General features: G+C 53.7%; 1 protein-coding gene across 1 annotated transcript; it reads right to left on the bottom strand.

The window, feature by feature from the left end:
* Positions 1 to 7,268: 7,268 nt before the first annotated feature.
* LOC128903970 (olfactory receptor 14J1-like) lies at positions 7,269 to 8,186 on the bottom strand (the record flags this gene model as incomplete). Its single annotated transcript, XM_054187843.1, has 1 exon — positions 7,269 to 8,186. A coding segment is annotated over exon 1 (918 nt), but the record flags the coding sequence as incomplete, so codon positions are not given.
* Between the last annotated feature and the right edge of the window lie 6,431 nt (positions 8,187 to 14,617).

Below are 14,617 nucleotides of genomic sequence, written 5' to 3' on the forward strand. Positions count from 1 at the left end.
AGGCACTGTCCCTCCCGGTGCTGTGAACTCCACGCGTTTCTACCCTATAGCCCCTGTGCAGGAACATGAGAGGCACATGCTCTGTTCCGCTCAGCTCAGACTTTGTTTAAGTTAATGAAGGCACAGAAAAGGGCCTGTGTCAGTCTCGGTGTAAATACATCCTCTTGTCTTCAACTAAGCTTCTTCCCTTAAAACGACATCCTGATACTGGCTCGCTTACTTGCTCCTCCCCAGAGGAGGAGAGGTTGAGAAGATTGACAAGGCAGTGACCATGACTCTCAGCAGCCCTCTGAGGGCAAAACAGCAATGAAAACACAAATCCCCCTGACTCTAGCTCTTACCCAGAATGTAACTCCTTGTGTACCTTGTAGCAAGAAAAATAATGTTAATTAGTGGAGAAGAGGCAAAGGTGAAACTAAGGGCAGCCTGAAATTTCTTAGAAAATAATTTTGTGTGGTTTATTTCTGTGCACAAATAGATGATTTGACACAAGGCCCACAAGAGTGCACATTTCTGGGTCCAAACCTTACGCTAGTGCTCTGCCCACGGCTTAGTTCAAACCAAACTGACTGCGTGCTACTCACACAGAACCGACTCTATGAATTCCATGACTTGGAATAAAGACGGTCATCAGTAAATACATCAGAACAGAAAGGTAAGTAAATACAGAAAACGGTTTTCAATTCACATTCAGAACCTTTTTTTTTTTTTTTTGAATACAACAATAAATGACTTGATCTTCTCCACGATCTACTATTGGGTAAACAATTCCAGTAAACAAGTATTCCAGATCAGATTACGTGTTAAAATTGCCTGACATTAATCTTCTACTTAACAATCAAATCCCAGCTAATGGCATAGCCCAGGGAAAATGCAAAAATAGAAGCTCATCTGAAGGGCCTCTCATGCAAGCAGAATGATTGGGGGGACAATCCTGGAAGTAAAGCAAGCATGATTTGGTTCACAGTGACTAAACAAGATAGTTTGTCAAGCTCATGTTATATAGCTAGTCTTAATAGAGCCTGTTCGTTCATTGTGGACATAACAGGAAGACAAATGAGTGAACCCACTGTTTACCAGTACATAGTAGTGGCATATCTTCATTAACTGGTCCCAGAGTAAACAAAAAAAAACAGAGTAAAACTTTGAAGCCGGGGTTCATCCTATCTAACTGGAGTCGCTTAATTGAGGCGGATAAAAAAACCCCAATCCTAGTTACTCTGTGCTCGGCAGGGAGAGAAAGGTCTGTCCAGTAGCCATATGGGTTTGACCTCACTGCACAGTGCGAGCTGCACACTCAGCCTGGGGCCTCTGTGCAGAAGAGAGAGAGAGAAACCAAGAGGCCCAGGGAGCAGGAAAGAAGGGTGACGGGGAAAGTAGAGGGAGAGGAAGGATGACAGAGAGAGAGAGGGGCTTGGAGAAAAGAGAAAGGGCGGACAGGGAGCAGAGCACAGCAAGAGAGAGGAAGGGAGGTACAGGGAGGCGAAAAACAGGACCCAGAGGGAATGGGGAAAGGCAGGGAGGAACAGGGAGGCAGAAGAGGGCTGACAGGAGCCCAAGGGCCCAGGACTCACCGCAGCTCCCGGCTCTGCAGATCTGTCCTGTCGGCCTGTGCCAGCCTCCCCTCAGCCGACACAAGATGGCCGCCGGGAGCCCCGTGCCGGGTCCACAACTCCCAGCGTGCCCCGGGGCGCCCCCTCCTGCCCTCTGACCCCGCGGGAACCATGGCCGCCTCCCCGGGGCTGCCCTGGCCCAGGGCCAGGGCCTGGAGCACAGCTGGGGCCGGCAGGAGGAGGTCAGGGAGGGAGAGAAGGTGGGGAGAGGGGCGGGAAGGGTCAGAGGGCCGGGGAGAGCAGGGGGGAGCTGGTCAGGGAGGGGAGGGAGGAGAAGTGCTGGTGAGGAGTGGGCAAGAGATGGAGGGCAAGAGATGCTGGTTAAGGACTCGTCTGCTGAGACATGGCTCAGGACCACACCAGGGCCAGCAGCGCTGCTTTCTGCATCCCGTGGGGGCGCTGGGCAAAGGGACGGGTTGGCAGGTCCCGGCACGAGGTACGTGTGTGGGACGTCAGGGTGACTCTCGCCTGGTTTTTCCCAGCAAAGCCCCAGCCAGTGCCAGCCCCGAGCTGCAGCCCCGGGGCCGAGGCTGCAGGAGCCGGGCATTTCTGCAGGTGCCGCACCCTGCCGTTGGCTGCCCTGGGCTTCCCCCCCGTTGTCTGCAGCTCTGCTTTCTGCCAGCTCTGAGGGTACCGCAGAATGGCTCTCCTGCTCCCCAAAGCTGTCCTGACCCATGTCTGCAGCTCGTGTGTGGCGTCTGCATCACACAGCGGTTTGGCAGTGGCAGCTCTCTCTTGTGGCACCTGGGAATGGGGGCCAGGCAAACCCCATCTCTCCCTTTCGATCTTTGCCCCCCAGGGAGACCAAGCAGAGATGTACCATGTGCTGGAGAGCATCCTGCAGGGAGGCAACGGCCGATGGCAGAGCAGCGCTGAGAGCCTCCTGACAACAAAGGTGCCCAGTGGCCGCAGAGGAGCCCAGGGGAGCTGATTCTTTTGGAGGCCACCAGGGCAGCCTTCCTCCGCCCCTGGTTTTGGTGAGCGATGGAGCAGTGCAGAGCTGTCCCTCAGGCATGCAGGCCTCAGGAGGGCTTCCCAGTGCCCCAGTGAGAGATCCTGCTCCCAGGAAGCGCCTCCCCATGGAGCAAAGGCCATATCCAGCCACCCGGCGCTGGGTACGGCTGCCCCAAGGGGTGTCTCAAGGAGGACGGGGTCATCTGTCTGATGGCTCTGACACACAAATGGTGAGCTGAAGGCCCGTGGCCATGGCTGGCTGGGTCAAAGTCTCCGAGTTTAGTGACATTTGGTGAAGTCCTGGGCTAAGTATCGCATGACTTGAAACATTGCTGAAAAAATGGTGGAGGTTTGTCTGCGTGTTCTGGATGCTTCTGGATGCTGGACTGTGGCTAGGAGGGAATGTGCTTAGTTATCTCTCAAAGGGAGACAAAGTAAGTGCCTAAGTAAGGCTCAGCGTAACTCTTCAGAGCTTTGGCTGTTTAAATGTTGACCTGAACTTCTACAGAAACGGTAAAACGCTTGCACTTCTCTTCTAGTTCCTGCGTGGGTACAGGGAAGAAGGCAGCAGACGTACACATTAGCTAAACCCCTTTCTTATTGCCAGCCGTAAAGGCGCCTCTCGGCTGGGAGTTCTCTTGCGCGTGTCTCAGAAGCCATCTTTACCGAGGAGCTTCTTCTTTGTAGCCCAATGTGCTGGTCAGCTTTTTCAGCAGGGCTAGTTCAGAGCCTACGCGGCAGGACACAGCTGCTGCCTGAAAAGTTTGCCTTCTATCCCACAGGAGCTTGATGGTGAAAGCGCCATTTCTATCTTTGGGAGGGAGACAGGGAGGACCAAAGCTCCCTGAGCTTTGTTGGGCTGAGCTGGCCTTCAGGATAACTCGGCTCCTTCGTCACTTGCTTGGCTACTTTTTTCCAACCATTGACGGTTTACTGCCCACTGCTCCTCAACGGCCATCCTCTTGCAAAGGTAATTATGATTTGAGCTTTAGGACAGATGGTACAGTAGGTAGATACGGGATCAAAGTATAGGCTGGTCTCTACCTTGGGAAGGGTAGGATGAGCTATTACACCTTGATAGGCTGTCCAGGTATGCGCTATGGGTAGAGTTCCTATTTGCTAATTGTTTCTTTAGCATGTGCTGGGGGCTCAGTCCGGAATGACAAGAAGCCCACCCTGACTGATGCGGTGGGAAGGGAGACAGCAGAGGAGCACAGCAAAGGCAGCTGTTAAAGCAGCGGCTGAAAGCCAGTGCCTCCTGCATCCAAGGTGGGAAAGTGTGGGCTGGAGAACCAGAGGGCTCTGCTGCTAAAGGCAGCCACAGGGAAGCAGCAGGTCCTCTCCAGTGAAGGTGACGCACAGTGCAGTCTTCCAAAAGGGCCTTGGTAACTGCTGTCAGTGAGAGTCCTGTGACAGGGCCAGCAGGGCCATCAGCCTGCAGCTGTGCAGCGGTTGTAACTACCGCTGAAATGGTTGTAGAGGGGGATGCTGTCCTGTGGGTTTGGCTTGGGGTTCTTTTCTTAACTATTTTGTTGGGGTGCAACTATTTCTTTGCACTCAGGTGGGGGGATTGGCGCTGATCTTCTCTTTCTGGAGCGCGTCCTGGCATCCTTTGTCACCCAGAGCTTTCCCCTCTGTTCTGTTCCCGACGAGGAGCCATGGCCGCAATGGGGAACGACTCCTGTGAGTAACGACTTCACCAGCAGGCTTGGGCTTTTGTGAATCCCCAAAGGCAAGGGATGTGGCTGGTGCTCCATCCCTGACTGTTGATTTGCTGACAATCTAGGGGCAATTCTGGGGCGTTTCCTGCCAGCAGCCGGACTTACCCAGGTGTTTTCAATTAGACACGGGAAAAGGTTTTTATCCCTCCTGTGCCATTATGTACAAGACCTTGAAAGATGTTGTTTCTCATAGAAAGATCTCGCCTCAGTAGGGTTACCTTTGGGGCTAGATCACTTGAGCTGGTAATGCACTGCAAGACTCTAGCGGGAAAGGAAGGTAGGCCGAGGCACAGAAATCCGAGCGTGGGTTTGTTGGACTGCTGGCAAATTGAGCGGGGGAACAGACTGTTTTCCAAACAGTCAACTTCCATGGCAGTCCTGTACAGAACTCGACTTTTAAAATAGGCTTTCGTGCACCACTAGGGTCTCATCACTTCTCAAATGTCAGTTTAACATGATAGGCCTGCTGGTTAAGGACTCGTCTGCTGCGACATGGCTCAGGACCACACCAGGGCCAGCAGCGCTGCGTTCTGCATCCCATGGGGGCGCTGGGCAGAGGGACGGGTTGGCAGGTCCCGGCACGAGATATGTGTGTGGGACGTCAGGGTGACTCTCGCCTGGTTTTTCCCAGCAAAGCCCCAGCCGGTGCCAGCCCCGAGCTGCGGGGCTGTGCTCTCCGCACCCAGTTCATGGAATAAATTTGTTGTGTTTCATCAGATACTGGTTTTGTCTGCTGCCAGAGAGGGAGGGGAGGCCGAGCCAGGGCCACGGGGGCCGCTCCCCGCAGTGGCCTCTGCTCTGGGAATAGAGACAAGGTGCAGGAGGCGCCTGAGGAGGGGAACAGACTCTGCACCATTGAGCATGACAAAGAGGAGAGGAATTGGGTCGTGCAGAGACCCCGCAGAGGACACATCCCGATCCTGTGGAGCAGGGAAGGAGGCACAGCTGGAGACCACCCCAAAGCAGCCCTGAGTGGAGAGTCCTGCCCAGGGGGAGGCTGGGGACTTGTGGGGCTGGAGGAAGGCTCCTTCTAAGCCGCAGATGTGGAGGTCCAGGGCAGGGACAGTGCTCTGGCAAGAGGTGAAGGAGCAAGCAGGGCTGGGGCAGGCTGGAAGGCGGCAGACGGGCTCTGCAAAAAGCAGAGGGAGAAAAATCACTGCTGAAGCCCACGGCTGAACCAGGCACCTTTAGATCTTCAGTCTAACGGTGTCCCAGCTGAGCTCCTTCAGCCCTGCCCCAGCAGCCCTTGTCCCTGGGCCACCCCTGCTGGGCCCCAGGCTGACACAGACGAGGAGTGCTCCTCAGGGAGGTTCCCAGGGAAAAGCTGTGCCCAGCCCCGGACAGAGGGGACCGGGCCCCTCCCTGCCTCCAAGGCCAGGTGGGCTCCAGCTTTGGTGGAGGCCACGTTACGCTGGGTGTGCCAAGATGTGTGTGGGCCTCCTACAAAGGGGACAGGAGTGAAGGTAAGTGGGCAGGCCAGGCATGTGCAACTGCAAAGGCTGAGGGTCAAAGAAGCATAGGACCGATGGAAGACCTTATCACCTGGAAAGCCTCCTCCCACACCTTTTTTCCTTTGCTGAACTTTGCTGCTTCCTTCACAGCTCCTCTCCCTCGTTCCCCCTGAGCAGTGCAGGGCGATGGGGAATGGGGGTCCTGGTCAGTCCATAACAATTCCTCTCTGCTGCTCCTTCCTTCTACCACTTTTCCCATGGGGTCCCTCTTACAGGCTACAGTCTTTCGAGATAAACCTGCTACAGCATGGGCTCTCCTCAAGCTGAAATTCTTTCAGGAAATATCCAGCCTCTCCAGCGTTGGGCCCTCCACCAAGTGCAGGGATTACCTCCTCTGCTGTGCTCCTCTCCTTAGGCTGCAGGGAAATACCTGCTCTACTGTGGTATTCTCCACAGGCTGCAGGAGACCATCTGCTCTGGCACCTGGAGCACCTCCTCTCCCTCCTTCTTCACTCACCCTGGTGTTTTCAGGGCTGTTTCTCACACTGTTTTTTCCCTCACTCCTCTCCCACTCGAGCACTTGTGTCCTTTCTTAAATACACTCTCACAGAGGTTCCACCATCCTCGTTGATGGGCTCAGTTTTGGCCAGCGGTGGGTTTCTTTTGGAGCCGTCTGGAACCAGCTCTGTCTGGCACGGAAGCAGCCCCTGGTCTCTTCTCACAGAGGCCCATCACTTCAGCCCCACCCCTACCAAAACCTGGAGACGGACACCAATTCCACAAGCCCTGGCTCTGCACCACAAACACTCTGGTGTGAGTCCTCACCCCGCATGGTCACACGGTACAAGCTGCACTCCGAGGATTTTCCCTCCTGGGCACTTTCCAGCCCAGCCCAGCTCAGCTCCCTCCAAGCTCTGCCACCTCCCCTGCCCTCTCTCCATCCCAGCCCAGTCTGTGCTGGCCCAACAGCAGAGCCTGCCCCAGGGTGCTGCAGAGCTCTGGGCACTCACTCCACAGCTACAGCCCCTCTGAAGGGCACCGCAGCTGCTGGGGGCAGAGGAGGGTCAGCCCCAGAGATGGGGGGCATTTGGGCACAAGGAAAAGGCAGTCAGTGGGCCCCTGTGTCCTCCTCCCCAGGATATTCTGAGGGGTCTGCAGCCCCTCACTGCCATCCCCTCTCCCCAGCCCAGTACAAGAGCCCTGGCCCTGGGGACCCTCAGGCAGCTCCTGCCGCCCCAGTGACAGAGTGGCACTGGGACAGCCTGCCCCAGGCTGCTGCAGCCAGAAAGGTCTTCTCATCTCCTGTTTATTCAGCCCTGCTGCTGATGGGTCTCAGAAAAAGAAGTGTTAGCTGGTTCCTGTATTTTATTTAAACACACAGAGAGTCTGAGTCTTCATTTACAGAAATATTTTGTGTCACAGACAAGAGGTGAAAAGTTAAGGAGGAGGGGAGGAATAGTGAATGCTTGTCACAAAGTTACAGGGAATCATTTGCAGAGGAAGGTACACAGTCTATGGCTGATGAAAAAATGTCCAATCAGTTTCCTCAGGGCATCCTTGAGGTCCTGGTTCCTCATGCTGTAGATGAGGGGGTTCACTGCTGGAGGCACCACTGAGTACAGCAGTGACAGCACTAGGTCTAGAATGGGCGAGGTGATGGAGGGGGTCTTCAAGTAGGAAAAAAATGAAGTACTGATAAACAGTGAGACAATGATCAGGTGAGGGAGGCACGTGGAAAAGGCTTTGTGCCGTCCCTGCTGTGAGGGCATGCTCAGCACAGCCCTGAAGATCTGCACATAGGACACCACAATGAAAACAAAACACGTAAAGAATAAACAGGCACCAAACACAATAAACCCAACTTCCCTGAGGTAGTCCAAGTCTGAGCAGGAGAGCTTGAGGATCTGGGGGATTTCACAGAAGAACTGGTCTAGGCCATTGCCTTGGCAGAGACGTATTGAAAATGTATTGGCTGTGTGCAGCAGAGCATTGAGAAAGCCACTGCCCCAGGCAGCTGCTGCCATGTGGACACAAGCTCTGCTGCCCAGGAGGGACCCATAGTGCAGGGGTTTGCAGATGGCAACATACCGGTCGTAGGCCATGACTGTCAGAAGATAAAACTCTGCTGACATCAAGGTGAGAAATAGAAAGACCTGGGCAGCACATCCAGAGTAAGAGATGGCCCTGGTGTCCCAGAGGCAGTTGGCCATGGCCTTGGGCAGAGTGGTGGAGATGGCACCCAGGTCGAGGAGGGAGAGGTTGAGGAGGAAGAAGTACATGGGGGTGTGGAGGCGGTGGTCACAGGCTACGGCAGTCATGATGAGGCCATTGCCCAGGAGGGCAGCCAGGTAGATGCCCAGGAAGAGCCAGAAGTGCAAGAGCTGCAGCTCCCGCGTGTCTGCGAATGCCAGGAGGAGGAAGTGGGTGATGGAGCTGCCGTTGGACATCGGATCCCTTTGTTCCCGAGGTACTGCCAAAGGAGGAAAGCACACTCACAAGTCAGGACAGCTCTGAGCAAATCTCTTCCCATTGCCTGCCCTTCCAAACCCAAGCCCCAGAAACACCCTTTGCCTGTGTCCTTTTTTGCAGGAGCTTTCTGCATTGCCCTTGTTGGAGCTCTCATTGTTGCTGGCCAAGTGTGCCGTGAGGAGCAGAGCTCTGCTTGTGGGCTCCCAAGGGGTCATCCCTGCTCCACAGCAGCAGGGATTGGGGAAAGGGGTTACAGCTTCTGCCATTCACTAGTTACCTCATCTGTAATCCACTTGTAACGCAGAGGAGCTGCTCAGCATATTCCTGCAGGAAAACCACAAGGAAACTCCTGGTTGTCCTCAAACTGCAGTGACGTGAGCAGAGCCAGCTCACTCCTCAGCCTTGTCGGGGGGGAAAGACCACGCAGCTTTTGACTCACTCCCCCCTGACCCCCTGCAGAGGGATAGGGAGAAGAGGGAGAAAAAGGAACAAAATCTCATGGGTTGAGATAGAGACAGTTTGATAGACCAGGAAAGAAACTAACAATCATTGCAAAAGAATATAGGAAACCAGGAGTGATGCAGTACAATTGCTTACCCCCCGATGCCCATCCCAAGCAGCAAACACAGATTCCTGCCGCCCGGCCAACCCCCATTTCTATACTGAGCAGGACCAGCCCAAGGCATTTTATTGACCTCTCTGGTGGTTTTGGTGCTGAGCCCATGAAGCTCAGACCCAGGGGAGGCTGATGAAACCTCTCCAGAAGTCAACGTCAGCTGCAAACTCCAAAGTTTCTTGGAGTGTTAATGGGTCCCACTGAGGGCCATTAGTGCCAAAGGCTCCTGGGGTCTCGTTCGAGGGAAAACTGGAGGCAGTGAGGGCAGGTAGGCAAAGGCAATGGAGAGGTGTCTCTGATGCTGGCTAATGCTGAATGTGTGAGAGGAAGGCAAAGGGCCAAGCCCTGGCCTCCAGCCCCTGGGAAGGGAGATCCTGCCCCACAACCGCAGCTCAAGGCTCTTCCTGTGGCATTGTGATGGGAGGACGTGCAATGCCAAGGGCAGAAAGACAGAATGATGGCTCCCGGGTGGGGAAGAGGAGGCGCTAAGGCCCTAGTGCTGTAAGGATAAGGTGTCTTCTGGTAGCCTTGGTGGCACAGACAACAGCCACAGCCAAGAGGAGAAAGACATAAGCACTGTTGGGGGCTTTCAGCCTTGCCAACTTCCTTGATCGTCTCCACCCCTGGCTGTGCTATGGTGTCCCACATCTGCTCCTCTTCCCCTGCAGGCTGCAGACATCCCCCCTGCTTCCCCGTCTTGCTCTCCCCTCAGCATCTCACTGCCTTTACTCATCTCTCTCCATCGTCCTTGGCTTTTCCTGAAACACAACGCCTTGGGCTGATCCCGACTCCCTCTGGGTGATCTGTTGCAGCACAGCGCTGCCCTTGCAGTGGCATTTCTTTCTCCTGGTGTCCAGTCTCCACCTCCCAAGCTGCCCCTTTGTTGCATTATTTCTTTCTCCTGCTGTTTCCCACCAAAGAAAAGATCCATCATCTCACAAACAACCTTTCAACCAAACAACCAAACAACCAAACAACAAGAGCCTCCCTGCCACTGGGCCAGAGAAGCCCCGGTCCCTCAGCCTCTCCACCAAGCACACATGCACTGGGCCCTAAAGGCCATCTTGGCAGACCTCCTCTGGACACTCTACAGGTCCTCTCCACTTCTCCAAAATGGGGAGCCGCACACTGGGACACAGCTGTGTGCGTTGGGCCACAGCAGTGCTGAGTCAAAGGGGAAGGTGACTCAAGTTGCCTGGGGGGCACACGCTCCTCCTCCTGCAGCCCCATAGGCAGCCGGCCTTGTTCATAGTGAGCGTGCACCACTGGCTCATGAGGCGTCCCTCAGGGTGCCCAGCCCCGTCTCCGCAGGGTCACTGCTCAGCACATCAGGTCCCAGCCTGTCCTGCTGCATTGGGGTTATTCTTCCCCGGGATGCAGGACTGGCCACTTCTCCTTGAAAGACTTCAAGACGTTTCTGTTGGCCAAATCCCGACGTTTCTGTTGGCCAAATCCCAGCGTTTCTCCAGCTGCCCCTGGCCTCAAGCTCCATTTGGTCAGCTGTTAACGTTTGTGTGCAGATGGTCACCCTGATGCTTGTTCCCCAGGGCTCGGTATTGGGGACAGTTCACTTTAAGATCTTTATCAATGATCTGGACGAGGGGATCGAGTCCTCCCTCAGAAAGTTTGCAGACGACACCAAGTTGGGTGGGAGTGTCGACCTGCTTGATGGTAGAGGGTTGCTGCAGAGGGATCTGGAGAGGCTGAATCGATGGTCCAAGGCCAATGGTCTGAGGTTCAACAAGGCCACCTGCTGGGTCCTGTACTTGGGTCACACCAACCCCATGCAGTGTTACAAGCCTGGGGAGGAGTGGCTGGAGAGCTGCCCTGCAGGAAAGGACCTGGGTGTGTTGGTGGACAGCCGGCTGAATATGAGCCAGCAGTGTGCCCAGGTGGCCAAGAAGGGCAACAGCATCCTGGCCTGTATCAGGAACACTGTGGTGAGCCGGAGTAAGGAAGTGATCGTCCCCCTGTACTCGGCACCGGTGAGGCCCCACCTGGAGTACTGTGTCCAGTTTTGGGCCCCTCACCACAAAAAAGACATTGAGGTGCTGGAGCAGGTCCAGAGAAGGGCAAGGGAGCTGGTGAGGGATCTGGACAATCATTTTATGTGGAGCAGCTGAGGGACATGGAATTGTTTAGCCTGGAGAAAAGGAGGCTGAGGGGAGACTCCTGACTCTCTACGACTCCCAGAAAGGAGGTTGTAGAGAGGTAGGGATCGGTCTCTTCTCCCAAGTAAGAGGCGATAGGACAAGACGAAACAGCGTCAAATAGCACCAGGGGACGTTTAGGCAGGATATTAGGAAAACTTTTTACACTGAGGGGGTTATTAACAATTCGAACAGGCTGCCCAGGAAGTGGTTGAGGCCCCATCCCTGGAGGTATTTAAAAGACGGACAGACATAGTGCTTAGAGCTATGGTTTAGTGATGGCTTTTGTCAGAGTTAGGTTGATGGTTGGAGTAGGTGATCTGAAAGGTCCCTCCCAACCAAGCCAATTCTATGTTTCTTTTCACCTTTCATGCCCTTTTCCGCTCTTTTTCCACTCTCAAGTTCTTCTCTTGGATCATCCTCATCCCCTCCCATACAAAGAGCCAACTCTTTTTCACCGTTTCCTTGTTGGCCCTTCCCTTGGTGTTTCTGAGATAGTGACAGCGGCACTTTCCATCTTCCTCGTGACGTCCATTAGGCCGTTAGGACATCCAAAAGCCGCAAGAAGGTCTCCTTGGAGCTTTTTTGTTTCCAGGCTCAATAACTTCAACTCTCTCTGCTTTTCTTCTTAGGAGAGCTCTTCCAGCCCTCCAATGGTTGTTGGTGATCATTCTCTTGACCCGCTCTATCAGGTCCATGTCTTTCTTGTGCTGGGGCCTCTAGAACTGCACACAGTGTTCCAGATAAAGTTCTATGAGATTGCAGTAGAGAGGGGGAATCCCCTCCCCCCACCTGCTGGCCACGCTTCTGTAGATGCAGCCCAGGCTATGATTGGCTTTCTGGGCTGCAAGTGCACATTACTGTCTCCTGTCCAATGTTTCACACACCAGCATCCGCAAGTCCTTCTCTACAGGGTTGCTCTCAATCCATTCCTCAGTCCGTCTCTATTGATACTGGGGATTGCCCCGACCCAGGTGCAGGACCTTGCACGTGGCCTTGTTGCACTTCCAGAGGGTCACACGTGTCCCATTTACCAGTGACCAAAACAGCTGAGAGTTCCTTTCCCAAGGTTTAGGGTCTTGACTATAGTTTTCATCTGGCATATACCCCTTCAGATCATGAATTCCACCAGGGGCTGAACGCTGCAGCCCAGGCTGCCACCAGTCTTGGCCTCTCCAATAAGTATCTCTCAGTTGGTGACAGGACGAGGGAGCTGGGTTTGGGTTTAGGCGTGAGGCATGTGGTGAGGGTTTCAGCTTTGGCGTTAGTGTTCAGGGAAGGGCTACAGATGAGAGCTGCAGGTGAAGGATTAGGGTTAGGGTCCAGGCAAAGGCTCAGGGGGAGCTGCGTCGTGCCGAGTCTGAGGGGCAAGAGTGTGGAAGGCACTCAGCGTGTATGGGCCCTGGTGGTGAGCAGAGGGAAAGCTCATGTGGTGATGGCCAAAAGCATCCCCATGTGAATGAGCTGGGGATTAGCACTGGGCCCCTTGGCTTGACAGGGCACATCCAGGGGGCTACAGCACACAGGATGTCTCTGCCTCCTTTCTTTGTCACCCTGAAATCACTGCCTCTGGTTTTCTGCTCTTATCAACCCCCAGGGAGGCACGCTTCAATTTCCTGAAGCAGCTTCATCACCCACAGCCCTCAGCAGACCCTGCTGAACCTCCAAGGCTCTTTATTCCTGCCAGGGCCCTCCACACTGCGTGACTTTCCCCCGGGAGCTTGTTAACGTGAAGGAACTGTAATGAGTTTATTCTTGCATCTCAATTCACCGTATGGTTGCAAGGGGACTTTGAGGAGAGACTGTCTCCAAGGAAGAGTTTTGCTAGAGTTTGCTGGAGAAGAAAAGTTTTGTTTAACAAGCACATAAGGTGACATGGGCAGGGACATCACTAGAGACATGAGTTGGTGACAAGGCTCTGGGATGGAAATTTGGCCAAGAATAAGGCAAAGTTTACTTAATCTGCCACACTGTCTCTTTAGCCAACTCACTAACTGTGCATATATTTAGAATTTCCTATCAATCTCTCCAATGTATTTCTTTTATGTTGATGGTTTGAGGAAGGTGGAGCTTATTGGAGGCTTGGACTTGGCATATAGTGGAGGAATGCATTGGATTTCTTTAATTAATTGGTATCATTTTGTCCTTCTGGCTGTTCAAATTTAATAAGAATCCCTTGTCTATTTACAGCCAAGTCTCTGGGGGAATCGGGCAGGAATTGGTGCAAAGGAGCTGTGAACATTCAGCTGCAGACTCAGCGCACAAGTCTGATGTAGGAAAAGAATGCAAGTCCCAGGCAGCCCCAAGAGAAACGGTGGGGAGGAGGAGGTGGGGGGGAAACGTTGTCCATACAGTGGGGGACCTCGAGGAGATGGCAGTTGCCACCTCTCCGGTCTTCCTTAGGAGACCCTCTGGTTCAGTATCAGTTGGAGAAAGCTGCAAGCATTTCCTCTGGAAAAATAAAAAGACTAATGAAAAGCCCTTTCCAAATGAAAAATTACCTTTTTATTAAGTGCTTCTTGAAACCTTCCACTTTAAGTAGACTCCTGAGACCTCTCCACTGAGCTGTACCAGGCTAGAAGCCCTGAAGAAAATCATGCAAGAGCTGTGGCTCCTTAGGGCTTTCTGCACTTTAACGAGCCCCATGGGGCATTTGCTGCTGAGCCCAGGAATGCCAGATACTGAGAGGAGCTGGAACAACCTGTGCAGGAATTCAAGTCCGAAGCAAATGCCAAAGTATCTTGGAGCATTAATTGTCCCCACTGAGGGCCATGACAGACCAAGCCTCCCCATGGATTTGTTCGAGCAGGCAACTGGAGGCTGTGATTACAGGGAGGCAAAGGCACTGTGCAGGTGGAGCTGATGCTGAGTAAAGCCGTGATGTATTTTATCCCGCCAAGCGGCCAGCCCTGGGAAGGGGGATCCTGTCCCTCACACTGGCTCAGGGCTCCTCCCGGGGCAGTGAGGTGTGGGGTGGGCAATGCCGAGTGAAGGACAACGGCACCACACCTCCCGGCCTCCCTGGGGGGTGCGAGGAAGCAGTGAGGCCCCGGTTCCATGAGATTAAGGTGTCTCCTTTCAGGCCTTGGTGGCAAAGTCAACAGCCACAGCCAAGGGGACAAAGACCTGCAGGCTGTGGACACCCAACCTCTTTCCTCCCCTTGCTCCCACTGGGGCATCTCCTCGCCTTTCCTGACAGCTCTTCTTCCTCCCTGCCTGTTCCTTGGAACACCCAGCGTTGCGCTGATCCAGGCTCCCTCTGGGTGACCTCAGGAGTCACAGCACTGTCCTTCATGGGACATTTCTTTCTCCTCATGTCCAGTCTCGTTGTGAATGTTGATTTGGGATCCTGCCCAACTTTGAGGGGGCAACAATTTCAGATTTAGTAACACGGGGTTAAGTCGTATTATTCTAACAATACTTCATTATTTGCCAGTTCTCAAAGTGATTTATCAAAATTTGCTATAACCAACACAGTGACATATTTAAAGATTCAAAAAAGGAAAGGTTCACCGGACACGTACGACAGTTTCCTGAATCAAATCAGACACTCGCAACCACAAGACTTACAATAGTTTCCTAAATCGAGTTGCACACACAGAAAGTCGCTGAGGTGACCATCTCTGTGCAGGTAAGTCCGCAC

This window comes from Rissa tridactyla, unplaced genomic scaffold (assembly GCF_028500815.1).
Source record: "Rissa tridactyla isolate bRisTri1 unplaced genomic scaffold, bRisTri1.patW.cur.20221130 scaffold_81, whole genome shotgun sequence".
NCBI lineage: Eukaryota > Metazoa > Chordata > Aves > Charadriiformes > Laridae > Rissa > Rissa tridactyla.